At 41.7% G+C, this 26,520-nt stretch overlaps 1 protein-coding gene across 5 annotated transcripts in view; it reads left to right on the top strand.

The window, feature by feature from the left end:
* LOC146376991 (protein NLRC3-like) overlaps positions 1 to 17,117 on the top strand; it is a 414,853-nt gene extending 397,736 nt beyond the window's left edge. For 3 of the 5 annotated variants that reach the window (XM_084944989.1, XM_084944988.1, XM_084944990.1), the window contains 4 exons: positions 3,787 to 3,960; positions 13,295 to 13,495; positions 15,690 to 15,863; positions 16,549 to 17,117. In XM_084944989.1, the coding sequence (XP_084801115.1) occupies positions 3,787 to 3,960; positions 13,295 to 13,495; positions 15,690 to 15,863; positions 16,549 to 16,558 (559 nt within the window). In that variant the 3' untranslated portion in view covers positions 16,559 to 17,117. Of the gene's footprint in view, positions 1 to 3,786; positions 3,961 to 13,294; positions 13,530 to 15,689; positions 15,864 to 16,548 lie in introns of those variants that run through there. The other 2 variants (XM_084944993.1, XM_084944992.1) reach the window with 2 other exon arrangements.
* The last annotated feature ends 9,403 nt before the right edge of the window (positions 17,118 to 26,520 follow it).

Here is a 26,520-nt window from a genome sequence, read left to right on the forward strand (position 1 = left end):
GATCCCTGGCTCCTCCAGTCTGCATGTCAAGAGTTTGAATGTGTATGAAAGTAGTTAGGAAGCACTCAGCTTAGAGAAAGTGTGTGATTGGGTGAATGTGGCATGTTGTATAGAGCACTTTGAGTAATCTGGGAGAGTAGAAAAGCGTAATATAAGAATCAGTCCGTTCACTGTCTGACCAGAGTTTTGTCATGTTACTTTTGCACTATTATGTTCTGGCACATGTTGTTATTACATGGCTTGATTAAGGTACACATTAGGCTGACATCTGGGGACAGAGCTGAAACTGTTCTGGGCCAGCACAGGGCCAGCAGTGTGTCTACAACTGGCCCATAGCTGCACACAACTTACACATGGCCCACATACCGCAAAGAATGACGGCCCTTTGGTGGCCCAGATCAGGTTTGCCAGAGGTAATCCACACATGGGCCAGCACAGGACCACCAGTGTGTCTGAAACTGGCCTTGTGCTGGCCCATGTGTGGGCCACATCTGGCAAACCAGATCTTGGCCACCAAAGGGCCATCATTCTTTGCTATATTTGGGCCATGTGTAAGCACATTGTGTGGGCCAGATCCGGGCCATACCAATTTTGCTATGTGGGTGTTAGAAAGAAGACAGAACTAAGAATCTATGAAGAGCTTCTTTGTAGTGAAGTGAAATCTAATGTTAAAAACAGTGACAAATATCCAGAGTAGTCACCGTCTGAGCTTTTCCTCTGTCCTCTTTGATCTCTGATGGCTTTTCTGACTTCACCATCGCACTGGTTCTGTTTCTTCTTTAGGCAGTTTGTCAGCTAGTGAACAACTATGGGCTGTTATTGTAGTGCATGTGTGTGTGTGTGTGTGTGTGTGTGTGTGTGTGTGTGTGTGTGTGTGTGTGTGTCTCACTAAGTCTTCTTCAGCTCTTTGAGTTCATCATCTCTGTGATTAATGAGGAAATAAAGTCAGACACATAAACGCAGTAAGTGAGGATGAAGGTGCTGAGGAAGACTCTGGTTTAGTGTGATTAAAGTGTGATGTACTGCTGAGTGACAGTGCTGTGGTTCAGAGTGAGGGCTCAGAGGTGAACCAGCTGTGCTCTCTTACTGCCAACAGTAGGGCATCTGACATCGTCCCTACAGGACATTTACATTAGGAGATGCTGGACTAGAGCAACTCAGATATTGAAGGACCCGTCCCATCCCAGCAACGAACTGTTCCAGCTTCTGAAATCAGGCCAAAGGTTCCGCACCACTCCTGCTGCTGCTCCTAATGAGGAATGTCTGACTTCATGTCCTCATTAATCACAGAGCTGATTGTTCAATGTTTAGTTGTTGCTGCTGAAATGTCGTCCCTATTTTCTGCTGATGGAATTCACTGCTGTGTTTCTGGCTGCTGTTTACGTCCCCGAGCTAACTTCCTTGCAGCGCTCGCCAAAAGTCATGATGTCATCAGCGCTTTATAGACGTTGGGAGCAGCATCCATATTTGATATCCGAGTAACACACTGCTTGGTTATGTGCAGTCATCATTCAAGATTCAAGATTCAAGAGCTTTATTGTCAATACAGTAGTATACACAGTATACAGTGTACCGAAATGCTGTTTCACCCTACGCCCCCCATGGTGCATTTATAAATATATAAAGGATATATCTCCAAGAGATATAAACTAGGAATTACAATTAAATAACATGCTAAATTTTGGTAAAATTAAGGGATAAAAAAGGTACTAATTACTAACTATACAATTCTATACAATACTATAATGGTAACTATACAATATTAACTGTACAAATTCAGAGTCCACTTCGAGATTCTGGTTCTGACTTATAGAGCTCTTCATGGTCAAGCTCCTGCCTACATCATTGAACTTCTACAGCCTTATCTTCCTAGCAGGTCTCTTAGGTCATGTGGCCAGGGTCTACTTGTCATTCATCATAAAAAGCTGAGAATAAAGGGAGACAGAGCTTTTGCCACTGTGCCTCCCAGACTGTGGAACTCTCTCCCACTGAGCATAAGATCTCTGGACTCAGTAGCTTCTTTCAAAAAACAAATAAAAACACATCTTTTTAGAGCTGCATTTTGTTAACTGTTGTCTGTTTTTTTTATGCTTTGTTATCCTTGTGTGAAGCACTTTGTGATCTTTTATCTAGAAAGGTGCTATATAAATAAAGTTTTACTTACTTACTTACGATAAGCAAAGACAGGACAGAGACAATACAAAGTGGAATGTGTAGTAGGTATTGAATACCAGGTTCAAGTTATTGTCAGGATATTATTGACAAGACATGACAAAGACATGTGCAAAATGTGCAAATATAACATAATTTAGGTGTGTGTTCAGAACTATGTGACTGAGTGTGCAAATAAGTATGTTGTTCCCAGATCTAGTTTGTAGTGGATTTGTGGAAGTTTTTGTTGTTTTTGAGTCTTTTGATGAGTATTGTAAGGTGTTTGTAAAGTTGTATGCGTATATCAGGCCTTTTGGGGTAGTGAGATGAGGGCTCTGACTGCTTGGGGGAAGAAGCTCTTGCAGTGTCTGGTTGTTACGGTTTTGATCCTGCGAAACGGTCTGCCAGATGGAAGAAGGGAGAACAGCGCACGTGAGGGGTGGAAAGTGTCCTTCACTATGCTGTTCGCACGTCGGATGATGTGTCTGTCATAGAGTTGGGAGATGGATGTGAGGAGGCCTCCAATGATCCTCTCTGCTGTCCTCACTATCCGCTGCAGAGACTTCTTTTCAGCGAGGGTGCAGTTCCCGTACCAGATAGTGATGTAGCAGCGGAGGACGCTCTCAATGGTTCCCCGGTAAAATGATGTGAATCATCAGTGAATGTGGGTCAAACAGAAACTTTCTGATTGGTTGCTGACCTTAGTTATTGTCAGAGTTATATTGTTGGATTGTCATTTATGCTTAGAAACATATACTCATATATGCTTAGAGGTATATAATCGATTGCATATTGATAGAATGTCTGATCCTTAGTAGTCTGCAAAGACTCTGTGTGCATTCCAGAGCACTCTGGCATACACCCATATCCTAAGGTCATGAGAGAGGTCGTACCTCCTCTTTCTGATATATGGTATGGCAAACACATCTGTATTTCTTTAAGTATAAGTGCCTTTTGTTTAGATGAACTGCTGGACTCACAGGTGCCAGCAGATCATTCACAGGGTCACATCTTGACACACACACACACACACTGGCACTCTTTGTTCACATGTATGCCTGGGTAAGATGTCATATGTTAATTAACTTATCCATATTCATGTAACCACAATAAAGAACAGTGCTACGGGGGAGCTGACTGACAGTCTGACGGGGTTCAAGTGGGAGGAACAACGCTTGACCTAGATCAGCCTCCCTCGTGCACGAGAATACACAAAGAGTTCTGCCTGGTGTCGTATGCTTTGCTAGCTGCGATAGAATTGGCTCTGATTGTTCCAGGAATAGGCCTGTGCCTAGACAGACCTATCAGTTACCTATCCACTCTCACCTGTTTCTGTTTGCTCTCTCTTTGCTGTCTCCATCCTGCTCTCTCCTTTCTCTCCCTCTCTGCCTTTGTACCGTCACACAAGTTCAATGGAAACAGTGACGTTTACAAACCAATCAAAGACAAACTGATCCATGTCAGTTTATAACAACATTCAAAGTGAATAAGAGGAGCTGAAGCACAGATGTGAAGAGCAGATCTTCATCAGATTATGATGTCAATCTATTTTGTCTTCATATACATTCAGTCTGTGTTTATAATGCAGATTTTCTGCTTTTATAATAACACATTTCATATTTTCTATAATCACAGACTGACTCAGTGTGGACTCTCAGTGACTCACTGTGAAGTTGTGGCCTCAGCTCTGAAGTCCAACCCCTCCCATCTGACAGAACTGGACATGAGTGGAAACAAGCTGCAGGATTCAGCAGTGAAGCTTCTGTGTGCTGGACTGGAGAGTCCAAACTGTCAACTGGAGACTTTGAGGTGAGTTCACTGACTGCAGCTGTTGTTGTTTTTCTGTATTTCAAAACTTTGATTGATGTTTGAAACTTTCTTTAGTTCTTAAGTGTTCGGGATGTGTCTGAAGACAAATGTGAAGAAGTTTGAGTGCTTTCAGAAATGTTGTGTCTTTCCAAAATGACTGAAAAACAGTTTTTCCTTTTGGCTCCAAATAGAAGTGACAGACTTGAGCAGGGTTCATTTAAAGGCTGACAGAAGTGGAGTGGTGATGGGGAGATGCTTGACAGTAGAGCAGGGCGATATGGCCAAAAATATTTATCACGATATATATTTGAAAATTTGCGATATCGATATAACTGACGATATAATTGATGCGAGACAAAATACAAAATATAACTCCACAACTTTACTAGCGCAAAAAAAACCCCAATGTATTTTCACTTAAACAAGCAGCTGTTTTCTATGTGCATTAACTGGGCTTGTTCAAAATCACTACCCTTTCAGCTTGTTCGTGGCCAAAAGTGGCCACCAAAAGATTAGGTCTGTAATTTGTATTCTTTTTATGGTTTTTTTTGCCATTTTTTATGCATAAATATTTTAATTAACTTCAGTTCTTTTCATAAATATAAAATAGTTATTACTTTTTAAATTTGTAACCCTTTAAACACCAGTTTGTTTGTCCACTGCACCAGCTGGAAGACAACCTCAAATCTCGCAATTTTATATAACTGCATTGCTGCTGAAATTTCTTGTATTATTAATAGTAGAGTCTGGGGCATGTAATTGATTCACATCAACATTGATTATAATGCATTGTTATTTTTGTGCAGGGAGAGCAAAAACATAAAAACTCCCTCTCAGCTTGTTCGTGGCCAAAAATGGCCACCCCCTGTTTACGTTTACAAAATGCTATAAAATTCATATATATTAAGAAAAATTTCCACTTTTATTGACTTGATTTTTTAGATTAGCATCAGCGCTGTTCATCAAGACCAAAATTTCAATCAAATCCGGAATTTTAACCCTTTAAATACCAGTTAAATCACATAATTTTAATGATTTAAATAGGGATAAAAACATAAAATCCCCATTTTTTTTCTAAATAATACATGCAAACTGATTTATTTTCTAACCATGGTGGAGGGTAGATGCATAGCAATAATTAAAAGTATCAATGAGTTTTATGCATCTTTGTTTTTTTGTGCAGTGACAGAAAAGCAAAATAAACTCCCTCTCAGCTTGTTCGTGGCCAAAAATGGCCAACCCCTGTTTATGTTTACAAAATACTATAAAATTAATATGTATTAAAGCATTTTTCTACTTTCATTGACTTGATTTTTTAAATTAGCACCAGTCCTAGTCATGAAAACCAAAATATAATTCAAATTCAGATATTATAACCTTTGAATACCAGTCAGATTATGTATTATTATAGTAAAAATAGTAATAAAGTATAGTAATAGTAATAAAGTTCACATTTTTTAGCATATGAATGATGAAACCTAATATTTCTTTTTATCATCATTGCAGATCAGTAACAGTAACAATGATTTATTTTTTTACTTTTTTTAAGGGGTAGTGGGGGGGTGGTGGTGAATGGCCAAAAATAAAATCACAAATGGTGTGTTAGTGGCCAGAAAGGCATTTTAATGACCAAATAACCACTTAAATAACCAATAAAATGATCAAAAATTATATTCCAGTGTGTGCTTCTGTGTGCATCCTCATTAGCAGCAAGCTGTGCTAACCACAGTAGAGTGGTTTTTGTAGGCACACTTTCTACACCTGGTACAAGGGGCTGCTGTTCCAATCCTGGAGATGTGCCTTTTGCACCTTTTTCTCATTTTGTTGGTGGGGTGTGGGTCACACTCTGGTTCAGACTACTGTATCTTGAGATCAATTGCAGAAGTGGCTGAGAATTAAGGAGAAGGGTGTCTTGCAGTTGTTGAGGTCACCAGCATGTGCCCCAGCTCTCCCAGGATCACTCTTCATTTGTAGGTTGTAGAGGACTCCCCCACTTCAGTGAAGTTGTTTCCGGCGGGACAAAGGCATCGTATCCCAAGACATCCAGGAGATTGGAGAAAAGAGACAGCAGCCATCAGTTAGTTTTCCTTCTACAACTCAAGGTGCCAACACAAGTTATCCAAGCAATATTTGTGCCTATTGTAGTCCAGGATTGCTTCTTGCTTTTACGCATCCTTTATTCCCCATCACTGACTGGTTCCTTGTGTGTTGCTGTCAAAAGAAGCACATTCCTCCGTTGCTTTGGCATGTGGGATATCGCCGTGGTAGTTTTGGTGAAGCCAAAGACAGACAACAAAATCTTCCTCTGTTGCAACTGGAGGAGCTGGGGAGGAAGCTCTGGGTTGTTTCCCCTGTGCCAGTTTTCATCTGAGGGGTTCCTCTGCCAAGGTGACCAAAGGAAAGACGTTGTCCTCGGAGCTCCTCCGTCAGTTGGAGTCTGAACCCCTTTCCCTTTTTTACTTCCTGAGAACTTCCAGTGTTGTCATCCAACATGCTATGTATTGCTTTATTCTGGTTTAGGCTCACATCTCCACTTCATCTATAATCATCCAATCCTCACACCTTCGCCTCCCATGCAGCTTTGTAAGGGTGCACAGCAGCTAAAAGATCTCTTTCTTATAAAAAAGTCAAAAGTAGATCACAGGCTGCTAATGCAGGGAATTGCATACAGGGTGACCCCTGGTTTGATACCGGTGGGTACTGGATTGTAGAGCAGTCTCTCTTCAGTGGTGGGACCCACATGGTTTTTCTTTCATGAGGGATCCACTCAGTCACCGGCTCCTCGGTCTCAGAAAATGCTCCTATGTTCTTTTCCATCAGTTGCTCGGCCTCCACCTCCATGCCCCAAACCCCAATCCTCCCCCAAAGAAGAGGATTCAGGCACTGGCTAGTACTCATCATCAGTAGTGATACAGTCAGCCTCTTTGGAGATTGTCCCCTCATCTTCTGGAGAGGAAGTTTCTTCATCTTGGGCAGATGTCTTTTCTTCAAGGGCAGAGGACTGCTTGCTGTCCTTGCTCTCTGACCAGATCATACAGACAGTGCTTGAAGCAGTAATGACCTTCTTGCCATATTGCCAGAATAAATGATCTGGAAGCTGTTAGGCTTACTTACAGCAGTAGCACTGTCTGCACCTGCATAAACTCCAGGACACGTTTACAAACAGTGTTTGTTGTTGTTTGCACTGCAGCTGCAGGTTTGAACTCTGCAAAATGTCCTGTGATTGGGGTTGTTTTTGTTTCTAGAGTTAATATTTTGGGTATGGTATCTTTTTATGAAAAATACAAGAGTAAAAGTGCTTTTAACATGTGCTTCAAAGCTAAGTTGGACTGGGAACCTCAAAGCTCAATAGCCTGCATCCACAGAAATTCACTGCAGCCAATGTAATGTTTGATGCGTCATTATTTATTCCAGTCTATCTTGCAAATACATGTTTGTGCTGCAATGTCATGCACAAACACAAACTATTAGATCCTTAAGATCAAACCTATGTCAAAATTGTTTCATTATTTTGGTCCATTGGAGTGTGGTAAGCCATCAAAGGCCGCTACTAGAAACTCAGAATATTACATGAAATTTCTTGCTTGGCCAAAAATGGGTAAATGATGTAATTTGGTAAAAAAACATTAAAAACTACAATTTTCATGTGTTGAGTTTAGAGTGAAAGCAATTTGACCTAAATCGCATGATATAGTACTGTCAATAACAAGGAATCACAAAAGGTGGTTATAATGGGTTTCAATTGGCCAAAAATGGCCATGATAGAGTCAAGAGGAACAATTTGGTGTATAGTGAATATTATTGATATTATTAAGGAGTTGATGTTGAAAATTAAAAAATCTGAATACAGTAATTAAGGGCATAAAATGCAAGAACGTGGAACATAAAATCAGCCTTTATGCAGATGATGTGTTACTTTTTCTCCAAAACTCACAAACCAATCTCTCTGGGGTAATTGCATTGATAAACTCTTTTGCAAGAATATCAGATTACTCAATTAACTGGTCAAAATCTACAGTCCTTCCGATTAATTGCTCCTTCCATAATTCTTCTTCTACACCACTGCAATCGGGAAATATAAAATATTTAGGTATTAATGTTTCTCCCAAGCTTGCAGATCTAACTAAATGAAACCATATCCCACTTTTAAAGAAAGTAGAAGGCGATCTGGCTAGATGGAAATGTCTACCCATATCACTTATGGGAAGGGTTGCCGCTATAAAAATGATGGTCTTACCAAAATTTAATTTTTTATTCTCAATGATCCCAACTAAACCACCACAAGTTTGGTTCAGATCTCTAGATTCATATATGTCCAAATTACTTTGGAAAGATAAACCCCCACGTATAAGCTTAAAAACACTACAAAAGACTTTCAGCACTACTTCTTAGCCAACAGGCTTCAATTTATCTCAGGATGGCTAAAACATACCTTCTAGATGTAGAACAAGCACTTTGCAATAATCTAGAGATTTCAGACCTACCATTTATCAGCTCAAACATCCAACGACATGAATGCTTCAAAAGCGTCAACATCAGCTCTTCTCTGACAACATGGTGGGGGTTTCTAAAAGTCTTCATTAATCCCATGCAAACGTACACCTATCTGGAACAACCTTGACATATTACAAAACAATAATATGATAAACTTTCCAGATTGGAGTGGTAAAGGAATCAAATACTTAGAACATATACTAGAAGGAACAGAATTTATTTCATTTGACAGACTAGTTACACAATATGGGATCAACAAGAAAAGATTTTTAGAATATCAACAAATTAAATCCATAGTAAAAAAGAAATTTAAACCGGGTCAAGTTGAACTCCCTGAGCCTGGTTCTGCCGGAGGTTTCTTCCTGTTAAAAGGGAGTTTTTCCTTCCCACTGTCGCCAAAGTGCTTGCTCATAGGGGGTCATATGATTGTTGGGTTTTTCTCTGTATCTATGAAGCGCCTTGAGGCGACTTTTGTTGTGATTTGGCGCTATATCAATAAAATTGAATTGAATTGAATTGAATTGAATTGAATTGAATTGAATTGAATTGAATACTGCCTAAGGGAAGCATGTATAATGTAAACAGAATTGGTCCTAGCACTGAACCCTGTGGAACTCCATAATTAACCTCAGTGTGTGAAGAGGACTCTCCATTTACATGTACAAACTGGAGTCTATTAGATAGATATGATACAAACCACTGCAGCACAGTACCTGCAATACCTACAGCATGTTCTAATCGCTCTAATAGGATATTATGGTCGACAGTATCGAACGCTGCACTGAGGTCTAGCAGGACAAGCACAGAGATGAGTCCACTGTCAGAGGCCATAAGAAGATCATTTGTAACCTTCACTAAAGCTGTTTCTGTGCTGTGATGAGCTCTGAAACCTGACTGAAACTCTTCAAATAAGCCATTCCTCTGCAGATGATCTGTTAGCTGTTTGACAACTACTCTTTCAAGGATGTTTGATATGAAAGGAAGGTTGGAGATTGGCCTATAATTAGCTAAGACTGCTGGGGCTAGAGATGCTTTTTGAGTAAAGGTTTAACTACAGCCAGCTTGAAGGCCTGTGGTACATAGCTGATTATTAGAGATAGGTTGATCATATTTAAGATTGAAACAATAATTAATGGCAGGACTTCTTTGAGCAGTTTTGTAGGAATGGGGTCTAAAAGACACGTTGATGGTTTGGAGGAAGTAATTATTGAAGTTAACTCCGAAAGATCAATTGGAGAAAAAGAGTCTAACTTAACATCAATGGTACTAAGAGTAGCTGTAGATAATATTACATCTGTGGGATGATTATTGGTAATTTTTTCTCTAATGATAAAAATTTTATTTGTGAAGAAGTTCATGAAGTCATTACTAGTTAATGTTAAAGGGATGGTTGGCTCAACAGAGCTCTGACTGTTTGTCAGCCTGGCTACAGTGCTGAAGAGAAACCTGGGGTTGTTTTTATTTTCTTCAATCAGGGACGAATAGTAAGATGTTCTGGCTTTGTGGAGGGCTTTCTTATAAAGTAACAAACTATTTCTCCAGGCTAAATGATGATCCTCTAAATTTGTGACACGCCATTTCCTCTCCAGCTTACGAGTCATCTGCTTTAGGCTACGTGTTTGAGAATTATTCCACGGAGTCAGGTACTTCTGATTAGAGACCTTAGTTTTCACAGGAGCTACAGTATCCAGAGTCGTACGTAGTGAGGAGGTAAAATTATTAACAAGATAATCGACCTCTGTTGGAGTAGCGTTCAGATAGCTGCTCTGCTCTATGTTGGTACAGGGCATTGAAGATGATAACAGTGGGTGGATTATATTCTTACACTTAGTTACAGCGCTTTCAGAAAGACATCTACTTTGATAAAGTCTACTCTCCACTGCTGTGTAATCAATTATTGTAAATGTAAATGTTATCAGGAAATGATCAGACAGGAGAGGGTTTTCAGGAAACACTGTTAAATGTTCAGTTTCTATGCCATATGTTAAAACAAGATCTAGAGTGTGATTAAAGTGGTGGGTGGGTTCTTTTACATTTTGACAGAAGCCAATTGAGTCTAATAACAGAATAAATGCCATGTTGAGGCTGTCATTTTTAGCATCTACATGGATGTTAAAATCACCCACAATAATTATTTGGTATGGGGGCTCAGCCCTGGCGCAGGGTACCGCCAGTGCATCGAGCCACCTGGGGGCTCGACAACTGGTGGGGGAGGCTGTTACATCTTGCAGGAGCTCTCCTCTCTCCAGGAACTCACTCTGCAGGTGGGGGAGATATAGGAGAGGTGGAGGAAGAACTCAACCTGGGCGTCTATTGTCTTGTGTAGTCTGGAAGATGAGTGGATGACGGGATGGGTGCAGTTTTCTCTGTCGTGGGGTCGGGTGGGCTGGCCCGGGCTCTTTGGGGCCAGGCGGCGCTGCTGAACTTGGCCCCGGTCCAGATGGGCCTGGGCCCCCTTTCTCTGGTGGGTTGCAGAGTATGGGGGTGTCTACTGGGGTCAGCGGGGGAGCTGGCCTCAGGGAGGGGCCACTTGCCCCTCCCTTCCTTCCCTCCCCATCTCCAGCTGCCTCCCTCTTCCCGCTCCACCACAATCACCCACACATGCAGGGCCTTGGGGTAAAGGTGTGTCACCAGGGTGCAGGGGAGGCATCCCCCCTCTGTCCCCTTCTGGCTGCCTGTGCCTCAATTTTATCCCACAACTTAGACATTCACATTACTCACACTCTCATAACACATACATATAGGTCCTTGGGGGTGGCCACGCTACACGGCATCCAAAAGACCATCAGGGTGTACACCCCACCCCTGGCGTCGTTGCCCACGTCTCAATTTTAAATACACGTAGACATTGAGGGCTATCAGGAGGGGCTATGCTCTTACCTGCTGCTCTCTCTGGCAGGTAGCTCCATGCCCTCCTGGGTTTTAAATGCACCTTAGAACACACATGCATCAACACTACATATGAGCGGGCGGAGGGAGGTTTGGAGTCTTCACACACCCCCGTTCTCTGTTGCCTGTTGCATGGGTCTGGGTACCTAGACCTGGGGTATTGAGTACGCTTGGGGAGTGTGACTGTGTGTACAGTGTCTATTTATGTCTGTCTCCACGTTGGGTGAGTGCTGAGTAATTGCATATGAGAGCATGAGAGTGGGAATGGATGTTTGTATCTGTGTGTGCCTGTTTTTTTGTGTCTATATCTCCCCCCACCACTTCCCCTGCCAGTGGCAGACGCCCTCAGACATCGGTGCATTGGTGGTTCTTTGTGTCCGGGGATGGGCGTCCAGGTACACACCGGCTCATTTCTGGTGGCTGCTTGTCGGGGCCTGGAGCCTGGGGCTCGCTCGGGCCCCTTCGGGGGTGGGGTATCCTCGGCCTCTCGGCCTGGGGCTCAGTCACTCAGGCACAGCTGGCTGCAGGCGGAGCTCACGGGCACGTCACTGCAACCCCCCCTGGTTTCTGCTCCGCGGCTGCTGAGTGACCCCTCATCTGGGGCTCTCCTCAGCTCTTTCTGGGATAGTGGCGCGGTTGCCCCTCCGTTGGTCTTCTTTAGTCTCTTGTGTTCTGAGGGCCTCTGGATGTCTGGAGCCTTGATCTCCTCCATACCTGCTTCATGCCCTGGAGGATGGGGCTATGGCTCCCGACACCCTCTAGCAGATCATTACATGAAGGAACCTGTTAAATACAAGCGCGCTGATGCTCACAGGTGTACACACGGGTGCTCACACACACAAACTACACCCTTTTTTGGCTCCTACCTCAAAGCACACTGTGCACTGTCAATCTTATGTGCTGCACAATAATATTTAATATTTAGTATTTACTGTTATATTCACATAGATCATTGCGATGATGTTGTTTATTATATTGCTCTCTTTTTTTGCTTGTTTTCTCTTTTTTCTTTCTCAACAGGCGATCCAGGTGATTGATATATGTATTTTTTTCGTCTGTTTGTTTTGTTGGTTTTTGCCCTTTATCACCATTACTCTTCCCCGCTGTTTTTCTTTCCCTCTATCTTTCTCCCCTTTCTTTTCCCCAGTCAAGTCTGTCCCATATTTAGCAAGTGAACTTGACTCTCATACAGCGTGACTAAGATACCTTTAAACATCAGAGTTATCCTGCTGATCAAAGTCCAACACTGCGTTTGTAAAACATGTTTGTGAATCATTTTGTTTGGTTTATGATGAAAATGATTCAATAACTTCCTGCTAATACACAACATTTCGTCCTATTTTCTCATAACCCTCTTTTGTCTGACCATTTGAATCCCATTTGAATTTCCAATAAAGGATCCACAGAGTTTGGTGAAAATAATGACAGTAGATGTTTGTGTGAAAGTGCTGGAAGCAAATTTGTGTGTGATGTTCTTTCAGTGTTGCACTTTGTAGACAGTCCCTGAGCACTGGTCTCACAGCCAGCTGCACATAGAGACCAGTGTTGTTAGTCCAGGTCAGAAGATGACTTGTTGGAATGAAAATGAGCTTGTAGTTTGTCTGCTTTAATAATGTGACTGGAAAAAGGTGTTGGACTTCAAATATGTCCATTTCTTTCCAGCTTCAACTTCAAAAGTGAAGCCTTGTGGTTTCTTGAATGAAAAACAACTTTTTCAAGTCTTTTTCATGTTTTTATGATAAATGTAAAACTTTAATGTGAAAAATTCAGAGTTTTTTTCTCTTGTTGTGTTTTTTGAAGCTGCTTCCTGTTGGCTTCAGCTGTTTGGAGTTTCCATTTTCTAAACTTCTACATTGTGAACCTTCTTCAGCTCTGAACAGATTATAAATCACTGAATGATTTCAACTACACACTTTGTCTAATAAATGTACATCTTTCATTCTTTATACAGATTGGTGAACTGTGGTTTGACAAAGATCAGCTGTGATTATCTGGCAGCAGCGCTGAAGTCCAACCCCTCGTATCCCAGAGTGCTGGACCTGAGTAATGACTTATTGTTCTCAACCAAGAACAACAACAAGCTGCAGGATTCAGGAGTGAAGCATCTGTGTGGTTTTCTGGAGAGTCCAGGATGTAAACTTGAAACTCTGAGGTCAGTCAGCATGTTTTAGTTGTGCTGAGATGAATATGATGTTAAAGTTGTGCTGATATTATACTGATCCACACTGAGGATCTTCATGGTAAAGTCTGTTTTCTTCTTCTCTGGTTTAGTCCATTGACTGTAGCAGAACAATGTTCACATTTCAAACCTTCAAAGAAGAAGAAAAATCCTCCATTGGATAATTCACTGTGAAACTCTAAGGTCGTGTCCAAATTCATGGGCTGCATCCTCCTGAGGCCGCATTTGTAGACCGATTACACCACAGCGACGCGCCGAAGGCTTCCAAATTTGTAGACTCCTCCGAATGCAGCCGACAAATGCATCCTCCTTTTCCCCGAATTTGAAGGATGGGTCGGGTGTGGCCTACCATATCCCAGAATTCATAGCGCGGCCCAGCCAAGCTCCAGTTTCCGGCAATGGTTTTTCAGTGTTTTGTTTGTTCGTGAGTAAATCGGTTTGGCTGAGATTAAAGTTATTAGATTAGATTAGATAAAATAAAACTTTATTAATCCCCCGGGTGGGTTCCTCCTTGGTTTTTACACAGCTGACTAAACGTCAAACAGAAAACTAATTAAACAGAAGTATGAGACGGTTGAGAATTTACGCCAGTGTCCTGTTATATTTTAGATAGCAAGGAACAGACGGCCGAGTTTATTAAACTCCACCGAGACAGCGGTGACGCTAATCAGAAGGCTAGACCGTCCAATTTCACCAGCCGTTTACTTCCGGCCTACCCGACCTTCTGAGGACCTGGCCCACGTAGACCGCGAAGGCCGGGTCCTCAGGAGGATGCAGCCCATGAATTTGGACACGACCTAAAACTCTTCATTCTACCTTAAAGTCTGTCTGACACTGAAATCCAAAGCAAAATGGCTGTTTGCTTTACAGACAGCAGTCCAACACAAACATACACACATCATCCAAAACACAGTCCAACATCCAAATCTCCTCCACTGCCAGCATGAATGATGGGAAAGAGAAGGAGGAACACTCTGACATTCAGGGTTAGAATGAGTTTCATAAAGCAGACTGTGAAGATCAAAGCTGCATTAGAAAGCTTACATGAATGAATGAGTGGACAGAAGTGGACAGAGATCATCTGAAGCACTTCAAAGGCTTTAAATCAGCACATTTCTTTCTATCAGTTTTCTGTGGAATGAAGCTAACAGCAGGCTAATAAGATGCTGACCAATAGGTTTCTATTAAAGGTTGTAATTTGTATATGAAAAAGTGCTTTGGCTCAGCAGGGATCAGCTTACAGGTAGAATACAGCTGCTGGATGGGATTAGCATGTCATAGCTATCTACCAAACTGCTAACTGGGGAATTTCAGGCCATCTATGGATCATTTTTGCTAACTGTTTAGCTGTCATAGGGCAAGAGGCGTGGCCCACCTGCACAGGTGAGCAGTCCATCACAGGGCCAACAGAGAGAGACAGAGAAGCACTCTCTCACATCCACACCTACAGCCAATTTAGAAGCACCAATGAACCTAAGCAGCATTTCATTGGACTGTGGGAGAACATCCAACCTCCACAGAAAGGCCCAGCTGACCAACAAGCTTCAACCTACCAACAAGCTTCAACCTACAACCTTCTTGCAAATCCTGCATTTTCCTGTTTCTGACTACAGGCCAGCTCCACTAACACTTTCTCATCAGACACTGCCACCTAGTGGAGGAAGTCTTAGGTCCATTTGAAGCTTCAGATTACAGTTAGTTCCTTTAAAAAGAGGTGGAGGTGATGGGGCCACAGCACCATCATCACTGAGTGCCATAGGACACTTAACCTTTGTTTCCATATGCTGGGAACTTCCTGTTGTTCCAAGGAGGACTGGGAAATGTGTGAAAATCTCCCAGTCAGTTCCTCACAGCACACTTCAATCATTTCCCTCCCAAAGCATCAGGACCAGGGCTTTTTCTCTCTTTGATCCCACTAAGAGATTTACACACAAACACCTCGTCAGTGGGACTCTCAGAGCTACCAGCCCTTTGCTACAATCACAAAGCTCTTCATTGAAATCAATGATATCAAAGCTGGAATCAAATGAGTCCAAGTCTTCTGCTGATTCAGCATCACATTCATCTTTGCTCCTTGTTCTGCATCCCCACCATGGACTTCATTCCTTTCCAAGCCAGCCTTGGTAAATGTAATGTAATAAACTTACATCTTTCATTCTTTATACAGATTGAGCTGGTGTGGTTTGTCAAAGATCAGCTGTGATTATCTGGCAGCAGCGCTGAAGTCCAACCCCTTATGTCTGAGAGAGCTGGACCTGAGATGCAACAACCTGAAGGATCCAGATGTGAAGCAGCTATCTGGTCTTAAGGAGAGTCCAGACTGCAGACTGGAGACTCTGTGGTCAGTAGAGTGTTGGAGTGATTGGGTGGTGCTGTCAGCAGTATTATACTACACACAGTCAGTATGAAACAAAGATCCAGTGTTTCCTGTAAAGTTGCAGCTTCTCAATGAAGCTGTGAGAGGAGAATGGTGACAGGCTTCAGGATTGGACACAAACACTTCCTGTTTCTGCCTTTTTGTCACCTTTATGGTCACCATAGTAATGGCTGACATGCTCTGGTCAAACACTGTCAGCAGCCTATTAGCTCTCTGAACAAAGCAGCACGCAGACCAATGACTGCATTCATTTCCAAGTTTAAAGCAGTGAAGAACACAGTCTGTAGGTGAGGAAGAATTTAGTGAGAGCAGATGTTTGGATGGAATTCCTCCAGTTAACAGCTGGAACCGTCCATCTGGATTGTTGGGCTTGTTGTTGGGGTTCCTACAGAGCTCAGAGTGGACACACCAAGGTTCTTCTAATGAATGAAAGTCCAAACTCAAACTAGGAGTGAAAAACATTTTCATCAACTTCAATAAAAATCCAAAGATTAGAAAAAGTGAAGCAACAATGAGTCCTAGTACAGTCCCAGCACTGAAGTCCCTGCTGCTCTTTATACTGGATGTGCTGCATCGCTGACTGACAGCTGATGAAGAGTCTCTGGAAACACTCGTTTATTTCCTCTGCTCTTCCTTCTTCTCTCTGCAGGTGGAGGTGATGATGGTAAACAGGACGGTGTGTGTGCTGAGAGAGGAGGAGCTGTGTCCTGATGATCCAGAGAGGTTGAAGCAGCAGCAGCTTGTGCATAGAGACTCTCTAACTGGGCCATGTTACTGGGAGGTGGAGTGGAGAGGAGAGCTTCATCCAGCAGTGACTGACAGAGGAATGAGAAGAAGTGCAGATGACTGTCAGTGCTGCAGAGTGAACTGCTCTGAGAACAGCTCCACTGTCAGACACAATGTAGAGTCCAGCATCATCCCTGTGTGTCCCTCTGGATCTGACAGAGGATCATCAGTGTATCTGGACTGCTCTGCTGCTGCTCTGTCCTTCTACAGTCTCTGCACAGTCTCTATCTGACACTGGCTTCAGTCCCTCCTGGATCAAACTCACCTGGAAAGGCTTTCAAACACCTTTGAATAATAAACATCATGTTTTTATAATATAAATATCATGTTTTCATGTGTCTGTGCAGTTTGAGCTTCAGTGGATGAACTAATGCTTAATGTTTAATGTGGATACTAATGATCAATAAATGTGCTGATTGGAATCAAAGGAATGACTCGGACTGAATCTGTTCCTGCTTTTCTTTCATGTGGAGCCGATCCAGACCTCCAGCTTCTGCCCTCCGCCTCACATTAGTTACCCAGCACAGTAGCTTCCCCATTAAAGCTCACTTTTCCCGCTTTTAAACGTGCTGCTGTTGTTCAGCCGCTGGTTTCCTCTTTCTGGTGCAAAGTGGGCCAAAAACAAAGAAGAGAGACGGACTCGCGACAGAAAAGCCGATCAGCTGATCATTGATCAGTTTCACGATTGAAGTAGCAGCAGGAGAGAGAGAGAGAGGCAGTCGCTCCATATATCGGTTGTTAAGCTTAACGCTGGAATGCTTTACAAACATTCAGAGATGAACTTACACACTTGCTTTACTTCTCTCTGACATAACTTCCTCGGAGATGAAATGCCGGGTTGTTAGCGAGGCTCAAAATGCTCAACCAGACCGCCGACAGGTCTCACACGCCACAGCCGCTCTATCACGTGATGCATACTTCTCCGAAGTGCTACGGTTATGAGTTACGGCGTGTCGCAAGTTTTGTGAGGTGCTTTCGTGATATTTAATGGATCGGATTACATTTTTTATTTCTCTCCGATATCCGATCCAGTCATTTAGGTCAGTATGGGACTGATACTGATACGTAATATCGGATCGGTCCATCTCTAGTAAATAGTGCACATTCATACAGTGCAGACAAGCAGCGGCACTGCTCACATATTTTGTGCTCTAAGAACAAACCAAAACCAGCGAGTGATGTCACAGTGATTGTGTCCATCTTTCATATACAGTCTGTGGATATATCATGGTTTTAATGCCTCTGACAGCTTGTCATGAAATACAATGTGATTAACATGGTTTTGTTTTAGAGGACTGAGGGACCTCCAGGGTCAAGAGGGTTGCTTTTTATTTTTGTAAAGAGTCACACGGTGTGCTCGGGTGCTTGAAAATCTTTTCATTTTCACCAAAGCTCTCTGTTGGTTTGAGCTCAGTCTAAATGTGTTTGTGGTTTTCCGTTTGAACCCTGCAAGAAAAATTAAACTTCCTATCGCCGAGCTAATTTGCTTCATAATGACTCTGCCGGGGATGCAATTTCAACAAAGAAAAGTGGCCTTTCGTAGAAAAACACAAAGGATTTACATGGGGACCGAGCCTATGCTACAGCCCGATGTCCCCAGCAGGTCCCTGAGGTCATCTGATCAGGGCTTACTTGCTATAAAACAGACTAAGATGAGAACTAAGGCTGACAGAGCTTTTGCCACTGTGGCCCCGAGACTGTGGACTCTCTCCCTCAGACATTAAGAACTGTGGACTCAGTCGTTGTTTTTAAAAACAACTCAAAACTCACCTTTTTAAACTGTTTTTGGTTAAATTTCTGCCTGTTTTATATTGTCTGTTTCACCCTTTTATTATTTGTTATCTTATGTGCAGCACTTTGTGATTCTGTCTAGAAAGGTGCTATAAATACAATTATTTATTATTTATTTGTTTGTTGTTTTTTGTTGCACACATTAAAACATGTCTTTGCACATAGTAGTAAATGATGCCCAAGGAGTCTTCTCATATCTGCCACAAGTTTTTATGACTCCACTTACATTAGAAAAATAATGTGATGGATAAAAGGGAAACAAGAGAAGAAGACAGGCATATAAATAAATAGGTAAATACATGTGTTTGCCAAAAGTGTGGTTAAAATATGGTGTTCATTACAGCCTCTTTGCTCTTTATTGAACACCACATCCAAAGATCTTAAATATAATCAAGATCGTAGGACATGTGGAACTGAAATTCAAATATTGTTTCATCTGAACTCTGTTCAGTGTTATAAGTAAGCTTTTCCAAAGTCATGCATTTTACTAGTTCAGTTTTACAACTGTCCAAAATGTCTTTCAGTCACTCACAAAGCTCTATTCAGATTCTTTTCATGACCTTGTTAAGCCTCCTCCAGATTAAATAGACATAGAGCTTCAGGTAATAGAGCGGACTGACAGCCTACACTCCATATGGATCAACCAGTCAGAGCTTTTTGTCCTCCTGCAGCCACCATAGCTAGGATTATGCACTTTGGAGGGGCAAGACAACAGAACTCAGCTGACTGCAGTCTGTAGTCTGCTGACATCTAGTGGTGACTGTTCCAAAAACAAACAAGTGGAATTACATTTCAAATGTATGACAGGAATCTGTACATTATTATTAAAAGGCAGTAAATACATCTACATGACACAGCATCCACCCTGCCTCACAGACGATGCTTCAGCTCATGAGCTGCTTCTCTCTTTCTCCGTCCTGCTAACCAGTGATCTGAACTCTCTCTTGATTGTAAACTTTAACAGTAACACACGTAACCTTCTTAACAGCTCAACAAATATCAGCAAACTGTTTCTGTGCAATTAGTCCCACAGTGTGTCTGCTAGCTAAAGGTACATTTGCAGTATTTCCCAGGGAGAGAAAAGGATATGAGATAACATCACTCAGAGATGGAGAACGATGCACAAAACACAGAAGAGGAAGAAGAGGGATTAGTTTGAAAGGTTCGGACTGCTTGGTGGAATTTGTTCAACTGCAAATTTAAAGCTTACTTTAATTTGTTTTAATTGATAGATGTGGATTGGATCGACAGATTGATGATGCGTTGTTGTCGAACTTCTTGCCAAATAAAGTGAAGTACACTGCACTGCACTCTTGGTGCAGATGTGTTTAGATTGACACAGGCTGACACTGTTTTTGGACAAATGATGTCAGAGCTGGGTTACATCAGGGGGAACAGACGTCTCATTTCATTTGAATGCCTTTAATTTTCTAAGTGTGTGAGGAAAGTCACCCACCTACAATCATCAGCAAACAGAGACATTTTTATTCCCTTTGTTTTTCCTTTGTACATTATAGATTTGAAGCTTTGTGAATTCATTAGAATTAGAAGTTTGTATTCCTTGTATTAAAATGATTTTATTATAATATTTATAGAGCAGGTGGGGGAACTTTGTGCTGCTTCAGTGCTCAGCTGCTCAATCTTCTGTGCCAGTGTTCATGTCACAGAGGACTACTTTCACTCACATCCATAACCTGCAACAGTTTTCATTTATTATCTCTGCTCTTTCAAACATTAATTAATGAAATGACCGAAAACAATATTCATCACTTTGCTTTTATCTGCCTGCTATTATAACCACGTAGCATGTACTGCATGTTTATTACAGCTGGCTAATAAAAAGTCTTAAAGATAAAGCACCTGTCTGCTGAATGTGCATCTAAAAACAATGTTTCTCAGGAAAAAGTGCATCTATGTAGGAGAAAACAAAGAGTCGAGCCCTTGGTTTTAAAAGAGCAGCAGCAGATATAGTGTTCAACTCTCATTTAGGCCAGACAAAGCAACAGGCTCTGCAGTTTGGAGAAGAAAGACACAATTAAGCAACAGCTCATCCAAACAAGCTCAAACTGAACACAGCACACAGGACGAGTCCCAAACAAAACACCAAGTCTAAAGTGGATCAGATGAACTGCTGCTCAGAAAGTATGCAGACTTTCTTTGATTCACTAGTGAGTAAAATGCATTTCTTGGACAACATGACTTTGATATATTTGTTTTCCAGGAGCAAAGGTCTGTTTATACTGGCGAGCGATGCAGGCAGGAGGACTCTTTACACTGTGACCGACTAATCAATCTCTTCATCATGACTTCTGGTGTCATGGTTTTAAACCTGCGCAGTGGAGAAAAGAACCTGAAAGAAGCTTCCTGCAAGTATCTGATGTGTCTTTAAAGAACTAAATCCTCCTCATCCTCACAGATACTCCCTCCTTAACCAGTTTCTTAAACTAGCTAACAGGTGGAGCGACACCGCTGCGTACCAAAGGTTATAAAGTTAACCACACAGCAGACACTCTTGGTACGTCAGCTGTGTGGAATCGAGTTGTTCTTGCATTAATACACATACTGAAGTAACTGCCATGAGAAAGGTGAACTGAAGCTTTGATGCTAAAGTTAAGAACCTTTTGTTCACACTGGCAAGTGTTCAATGTTACCATTTATGCCAGTTTATTAATAAAGTACTTTTAAAAGTGCAACAAAAGTGCAATAAAACCAAAAATAATGATCTATGAAACAGCAAATAATGAAATATTTTCATTGCAAGACCTTTTTATTAACTCTTCTCCTGCCTTTATAGCACATTTACTTGTCTTACACTCTTTCAGTTGGTATGAGTGACCAATATCTAATTAGTTAGCTAACTAGTGCTTTACTATTATATTCAATCTGCTGACTGAGATCAGGTGACATTAAAAAAATCGCTAGTGAATGAAATTTGAAAACAAAAATCATTGTGATCAAAGCTCTCTTGTTTGCTCTGAGGCACTAAAGCCTGCACAGATAATAAGCTTCTTGGCTTTAAGTGAGGATTTCCATTAGTTTGCAAGCAAATGAAGAAACAAAAGTTCGTACAGACTTAAACGACCTGGTGTCCACATGTGTGGACATCACATTTTGGGATGTTTAGACCAAAATACTACATTTTGCTCTACAAGGACCTGATTTGCACTTACGAGGACATTATCCTGCCTCTGTTCTATCGAAATTTAAAGCAAATATCCTCATATGTGGATCTCATTTCTCTCAGAAACAAAAATCAGGTAAAAAACAAAAATTCTGGTAATTCTTTGTTTTTACATTAATCAGGTCCCAAACAGCCCAAATAGCAAAGAGACTTTAAAAATGCATGAAAGAGTTCAGGTCTTAGGAGGTTAAAGCTATAAAAGAGAAACTCCAGTGAAACAAGTTGAGGTGACCACGTGTGTCGTGTGTGTTTTGTCACATGTTACTCTGCCTGCCAGCAGGTGCCGACAGGTTAATCTGGCCCTGCTTTGTTTGTCCTTTTGGAGCAAAAAGGCTGTTTTTTCTTGTGTATTTAACTACATTTGATCATCACGTTGCTGATATCGTCTGATCTACATCCCAACTGCTAAGTTTGTGTTATTTAAGTTGTTTCTTTGAATGTTTCTCTTGCTAACTGTCTGAGGCTCACCTCTCACACAGTGAACATAATTCTGCCCTTGTAGGATTAAACTTTGTGGTTGCAAAACCGTCCATTTGTTTACCAGAACTGACATGTTTCTGAATCCATCCCAGAGCCGAGGGTTTGTGTAAGTGGGTTTTTAGTGTGGGTGTGCGTGCTGGCAGGGAGGCAAAAGGTCATTTCAGTGTCTACTATATAAAGAGGCAGCAGCTTCCAGATCTTCATCTGTGTTCTCCTCCATCATCATTTCACTCATCACATGGCTTCACATCTCACCCTTCTGGCAGTGGTACTGTGCTCCTCATGGTTTCTGCTTCTGAAATCCCACCTCAGGCAGACTTTGATTTACAGGCAGCAACAGTCATCCATAATGGTTTTTATTTTACCGCCCATCTATTTTCATAACCACATGTCCAACTTAGGGTTGCAGGAAGGGGAGCTTCAGTACATGTTCACGTACTGTGTTGTGTGATATACTATAAGTGTTTGTCCCATAAATATTTGGACAATGAACTTTGTTGTAGCTGTGTCTCTGTCCAAAGTAAAACAATCAGGATGTGTTGAAGTGCAGCATTAGAGCTTTAATTCAAGGGATTTAACAAAAGAATTGCTTTAACTGCTTACTGGCTACGTTCAGCTGCACTGTTACTCACAGGGCACCACAGTGGGTGACTGTTCATGTGTGATTGGACAGATTTTTAGGCCTGATGTCATTTCTGACACAACCCCAAAGAGATTTTTGTCTCCTCCTGAGATTCAGCCGGTGAGCTTCCACTTGTTAGGCAAATGTGTAAATAACTATAATCAGGGGCATTTTTAGCCCATTTTGGGGGGTGTTTTCCAAAATGAATCAAAGCACCCCCAAAGATTTCTTACTTTTTTGACAATATTTGGTGTTTGTGTGATACACTACAAAAAATATAGAAAGCGTACAGTACTTGGTTGAGACGTAACATTTTAACAACAAAAGTATAGATACCCCCCCTCCCAAAATGGTTTGTTCCAGCTCGCTTCTCCCCTACTCTGGCTCTGGTGCCCTTTGTGTGTATGCTATGTAGGAATGTTTAGCTTATTTTAGAGTTTAGGAATGTGTTAGATAGGATATAGAATTGTGAGACACTGACACTGCCCTGGATATAAATAAAGGCCTGACTGTGTCATGAACTTAGGAGTAGATTTTAGGAGACCCTCCCCAGTTGGACTGTGAAACTAAGACAAAGAGGAGTTAATGCTGAGTGGAAATTCCCCAGAGGATACCTGGGTGGGGGTCTCAACATTTGTAACTGGATAACTGTACATACGTCACGTACATAGAGACACACACACACAGTGCTTTAACTGTTACGCACCCACACCCACATGCGTACACAGTCACTCACGTGCACTCACACATACATACAGGTACGCACATACATTCACTCACGTGCGCTCACATAGGCATACGGGTACGCGCACACACAGGCACTCACGTGCTCGTGTATACACACAGACACAGAGTTTGGAGCATGCCATGGGGGTTTTATGATGGGGTCGCCTCTATAAAGCTGGCTGTAACTAACAAAGGGGTGAAGATTTTGCAGAGGGACATCAGCCTCGTCTTCCCTTCTAGAAGTGCATGCTTAAATTAAGATGAATAAAGATGAATAAAGTTTTGTGAAAATAACTACTGAGTTCCGGTGCCGTCTCTGGATGCTCGAGGAATAAAAAAGAACCGGGGTAAAACTGATTTCGCAACAACTACAAAAAATATAGAAAGCATACAGTACTTGGTTGAGATGTAATATTTTAACAACAAAAGTATAGAAATCCCCCCCTCCCAAAATGGTTTGTTCCAGCTCTCCCGTACTCTGGCTCTAGCGCTCTGTCTGCCAGAGAGATGGTGGCTGAGATGCAGCGGAGCTGAGGTGTAAGTGTCTGGCTTAAAACAGGACATGTTAGCTGCATTTAACCTTCAGTTACTCTTTATATAGTTGGTAGGAGTCAGACCATGTTTCTTTTTAGCTGAAAAACATTACACCAGGTAACCTGCAGTGTTGAAAACGTGTTTTCCCACGATGTTTGCTACCCTACAATCCGTCCTGCTCTGTAGTAAATTCAGCGACATTTGACCGTCCTGTTGCTCCCATTGAAATGTATACAGACTATTTAAAATCTAAAACCTAAAATTGTCCGTAGCCTGCTGTTGTTACCACTGTCCTGTTTGAAAAGGAATGAGAGAAGCTGCTTATTTTGTCATATGTGCCGATATTAAACCCAAGGTACTTACTAGCTAACTGAGTGTGTGTGTGTGTGTGTGTGTGTGTGTGTGTGTGTGTGTGTGTGTGTGTGTGTGTGTTTGTGTACAGAGAGACAGCCAGGTTCATAATGGATATAAGGATGTTTTTTCAAAAAAAGCCACATTCAGGTAAAAGTGTAAGAACAAATGATCCATCAATAAAGGATAATGTTGGATCAGTGTTTCAATATTTATATCCTTTATTAGATGTACATGTGGTTTGGTTATTTGCCTTTTGGTTGAAAGTACACTGAGAGAGGACTTTTTTATTAGTTATTTCAATAGTATTTTTTTCATATTAAATTAATTTTTTCATCTAATACAATCTATTTACGTATGATTGTCAGTCCAAAGAGGGAGAGAGGAAAGAGGGGAAAGTACAAGGTCAGGAAGAATCAGGTAAGAAAACAGATTTGATGGATTTGTTACAAACTTTTCAAAAAAGTCCTTTGCTTTTCTTTCACAAATGTGGGGATTAGAATTTTTTTTTAGAATTGAATATTGATTTATTGATTAGCATTCAAATATCTCAGTGAAAACAGAATAAAGATCTACCACAAAGCAAGAAACTGAGACAAGGCTAATCAAAAGGTATTGGCTGAAGCATATGTTTATTAAATTGTGTTAAAATGTACAAAACAGTGATGTCATGTTTTGAGACTTGATGAATTTAAGAATCTTATGATTTAATAAAGAAATTTGCAGACTTGCACAGAGATGGTAAAATTATGATGACTGATAACAGAGACGAAGACAACAGACAATGAGGACAGGGAGGAACAGGGGTTTAAATTGGGGAAACCTGCAGTCAGCTGAGACTGAAGAAGACACTTGGATGAGTGACAAAACGTTTCTCGCACTGGAAACGCTACGTCCAGATGAACAGAATCAACTTTTTGGGATTTACTTACCTGGATGATTGAGAATGCATCAAGACCACTGGCTAATGTTTTTCTTATGACAGGGTTACAGGCTTTGAGTAGAGCTACTCTGAGGGACAAGCCCTGGGAATCTTTAAGAGAGAATGTGCAACTTTTTTGTGTTAATGTCTAATTGTTTGAAGTTGATACATGGCAAGGGCCATGTGGCAAAAGAGGGTTTTTCTGGGGAGGTTTCATTGTTTAAATTACAGGTGGAAAGAGGTGAAGTGATGGAAGAAGAGACTGAGATGCAGATGCAGACTGAGGCTATGAGAGAGGCGACAGGAGGATCAGTGAGGAGTGGAGACCACCTCCAGCTGACGGCCCGCAGAGAGCTGTGCCACTGGGCTTCATAGAGAGCATCGACAGGAGATGGTGGACGACAGGATGGGCATCTGATGGATAAGGGGAGCGTGCCAAGCTCCAATCGACAACGCAGAGGAAGTTCAGGGATGGCATCATAATACAGTACACAACACAGAAACCAGAAGCTATGGCGGTGACGGGAAATGACTGACGGCAATTTCCCAAGGATCATCACCTAATGCTTTTTCACTGTGCCATGCAGAGGTTGACACTCTACAGAGCATCATAAACATTTCTACAAGACTGCTGAAAATTTGAGCCATGGGCAAGCCATGACTCAACAGGAGGGAGAAGAGCATAACAGTAGTAAAATATTTCATACTCTTTTTTTAAAAAAAACAAAACAAAAAACATTTTGCAGAGATGAAAGGACAGTAGAGGAGTCATAAGTGCAGATACTTTGCCAGATGGCTTTATCCTCCCACAGGAAGAATGCCTGCAGAGAGATGATTTGGGGGTTGATAAAGGACATAAAAAGCAACCCCGGTGGGTCAGCCCCTACCAAGTGTGCTCACTCACACCAGTAAAAATTGCCGAAAGACCAACGTGGATTCATCAGAGCCACTGCAAGAAGATCACGCACCTTGACGCTGAAACCGAGTAAATGGAGGTAAAAGTCCAGCTACAAAGGGGGAAGAAAGCCTCTAGGGCCTTCTGTCTCAAACCTGGTGAAGAAACTGACTCCCTTACCTTTAGTCAGCAACAAGGATGACAGCATGGCTTAAAGTGTTTGTGTTCGTGACGACAGCTGAAGCACTATGGGACCGAGGAAACCACGCTCAATGGCTATTTTACGAACTTCTGGTGGCAGACAATGAACACTACGGCACACCTTAATAACAA

Source organism: Perissodus microlepis, chromosome 11 (genome assembly GCF_051167445.1).
Source record: "Perissodus microlepis isolate ML-2025 ecotype Zambia chromosome 11, ASM5116744v1, whole genome shotgun sequence".
Classification (NCBI taxonomy): domain Eukaryota; kingdom Metazoa; phylum Chordata; class Actinopteri; order Cichliformes; family Cichlidae; genus Perissodus; species Perissodus microlepis.